Here is a 3,133-nt window from a genome sequence, read left to right as displayed (position 1 = left end):
TGATAATAATTAATAATAGAAATTCATCAAAAATTATCTATATTAATTAATACAAGTCATAATATTATCCCAAACTTTGTACCGAATCAATAAAAGCAATACATCACATTACTATTTCATGTACCGAATCAATAAAAGCAATACATCACATTACTATTTCACATACTAGCTAATGAAAAGCAATACATCACATTACTATTTCACATACTAGCTAATGCAATGTATTAATTCACATTACTATTTCACATACTAGCTAATGCAATGTATTAATACATTCATCAATGAAGTACTTGGCCCATGTGTCTCTAATTTCATCAATCTCTTGTTGATTGTAGCTCAATGAACCAACTCTCTCCACTATCTGTAATAATTTTGAAAAGTAATAAATAATAATTAGTAAGCTGATTTAATCTAGTATTTTTAAAATTTGAATGAGAAATGTATTTTCTTAAATTACTTGCCTTATCCATTCCTTCGTATGCTTCTTTGGAAAGAATTTCAAACATGTACTTCATCACATAATACCCGCATTCGGTAGCTCCAACTTGTTTGGCACACTATATATTTGAATTATAATACAATTAAGAATTCATTTAATTAAAAACTATGAAATATATGTAGTTTTACAAATGTATAAAATACTTACCAAACAATTAATCCATTTTGGTTGACGATTTGTTTTCCTTCCTTTGGAATGTAATGTTGATTTCATATACCTATAAATATAAGAGATATGTATATATAAATACTATATGGCACCGTACTTTATGTATAATAAGTATTAATTAGTTATAAGTTTACCGACGTTTCAACTATGTCTTTAATGTCCTGACGTGGTTCGCGTCCAACGGAATCAAACCAATAGATTTCATATAACAGTGGACAAATTGCCATCAACATCCAATGTTCCCTACAAACAAATAATTTATTAGTTGTAAGTAAATATAATATGTAATAAAAGCACATTGTATTTAAGCTATTTTATTTAAAGCAATTAAAACTTACTTATAAATGTAAGGGGCTAAATAACATTTTTTCTGTCCATATTGCATGGTGACATTTATATACCCTGTTCGTTGTGCTTTAGTCGTCAATTTTGGTTGAATGTAAAATGGATCTATAAAGCCATACGTGGTCTTGGATGCCAAATGAAATTCCTTATACAGACACCTATTACAAAAATACATCCAATTGTTTATATATTTATCAAATAATTGAAATGAAAAATATTATAAACAAATAATAACAAAGAACTTATACCTTATAAAGAACTGCATACAACAAATATCCAACGTCTCCATATTCAAAAACCGCATGGTCTCCAACTTCTCAACATATACATCATATTCAATGTCGCCCACAATACCACGAGACATTTGCACCACAAGATTTTGTTCTAGTTTTCGAGCAACTTTATATGCCTTTTGACATAAAGGACTCAAAGAAGTCGGATCAACTATAATCATATCAACATTAGGTTGTTGCACATCGGATTCAATCGTCAATTTGGACATTCTTTTTAACTGTTCAATATAAGTAATAACAATTACTATTTTTAAAGAGTAAATTAAATACTTTTTAAGAACCAAAAGTTTTGAGAATGCATACCTCATCAGCTTGAGTGCATAACTCTACCAACTTCTTTGACCAAATAACAAATTGGTGCATTGCAGCTCCTACTAGCTGAACCTCATCGGTAGGGAATGGTACAGGAGCTCTTGGATCAATAACTTTATCCACACTTACTTTCACTTGATCTGTATTTAATTCTACCCCGTGAACCGTTTCACCCTTGTAAGCTATCCCAAATGCCACTGCACGTCTAACGGGATCTTCCAAATACAATTGGCATCGTGCTCCTATCTACATGATTTCATATTTAAAAATCAGCAAAACTGTGTTTTAACATATAATAATAAGATTAACTATAAATGATTACTTACAGCCGGTAAATCAGCAAAAGGGTCTGGAGAACTAGCTTTGTCACTATGATGAGATTGTGGGTCGACATATATGTCATCCTCCCGCCTTGATTGTGCAGGTTGAAAAATGGGAGTCTGCATCAAACCAAATTGCTTCCTCAACTCATCCATGCTTGCTTGAAGTTGTTTAGAAAACTCCTCTTGCATTTCCATTTTTTGACTAAGTTGTTTAGAAAACTCCTCTTGCATTTCCATTTTTTGACTGTCTAATGCCTAAAACTCCTCTTGCATTTCCATTTTTTGACTGTCTAATGCCTCAGTAACTGCATGCATTTCCATTTTTTGACTGTCTAATGCCTCAGTAACTGCAGCTTTAATCATTTGTTTAACTTCTAGCGTAGGCGTCTCACTTTGACAGCGTTTTGCATAGCCAAAGTAGCTTTTTAAGCCATGCCGACAGCGTTTTGCATAGCCAAAGTAGCTTTTTAAGCCATGCCATCTTCCCATAGCTCTAACACGTCCACAATGCTTATCAGTACCTATGCCACTAGACAATATATCTTGTCTACCCGTCTCAACAAATTCTCCTTGAGAAGCTTGCAAAGTGAGAGAATCCTAACATATATTAACAATATTGAATAAGGATTACTATTATAGTTCAATTTACTCAACATATATAATTATTAATGTAAAAAATTATAACATATTTACTTACAATTTTTTCCACGACCAATCTAGTCGCTTCGTGGCGAATATTTCCTGATTTATCCATTCTTGCCCTTTTCCACTTTTCATGTCTAGGTGGTGGAGACAGAGGAGAAATTGTATACGATGGATCTGATTTTGCAGCTTCTTCTTGTTCTTTCATCTTCTCATCCATCATAATCTTCTCCAATCTCTTATAGCCTCCTCGAGCTAAATTATGTGGATGGATATTCTTAGCTTGTATCTCTTGATGTTTTTTTCTTGATGCCTACATAAAAAGAAACCATTAAGTAGTAATACATATTTAATATATTTGAGATAATAATAATGATATATATATACCTGAAATTGTGGAGTTTGACGAAGAACAACATATTGTTCCCATGTGGCTGGGTCAATGAATGAGTATGAATCACAAGGGTTCTTGCTTGAGTCATTGTTGAATATATAGTCTCTATTTAATCTTGATTTAAAGTCTTTCCACCGATCACCCGCATATGACAACA

The 3,133-nt window shown here is 32.2% G+C and overlaps 1 protein-coding gene across 1 annotated transcript; it reads right to left on the bottom strand.

Annotated features, from left to right (window-relative positions):
- Positions 1 to 253: 253 nt before the first annotated feature.
- On the bottom strand, positions 254 to 2,177 carry LOC116029687. The gene is made up of 7 exons (XM_031271730.1): positions 1,944 to 2,177; positions 1,609 to 1,863; positions 1,261 to 1,523; positions 1,069 to 1,170; positions 802 to 910; positions 462 to 557; positions 254 to 361 (listed from the first exon to the last, which is right to left on the bottom strand). The coding sequence occupies exons 1-7, from the start codon at positions 2,175 to 2,177 to the stop codon at positions 254 to 256; spliced, it is 1,167 nt and encodes a 388-aa protein (XP_031127590.1).
- Between the last annotated feature and the right edge of the window lie 956 nt (positions 2,178 to 3,133).

This window comes from Ipomoea triloba, chromosome 9, assembly GCF_003576645.1.
Source record: "Ipomoea triloba cultivar NCNSP0323 chromosome 9, ASM357664v1".
NCBI classification, from domain to species: Eukaryota; Viridiplantae; Streptophyta; class Magnoliopsida; order Solanales; family Convolvulaceae; genus Ipomoea; species Ipomoea triloba.
Note: the sequence above shows the minus strand (reverse complement) of the source record. Positions and strands in the feature narration are given on the sequence as shown.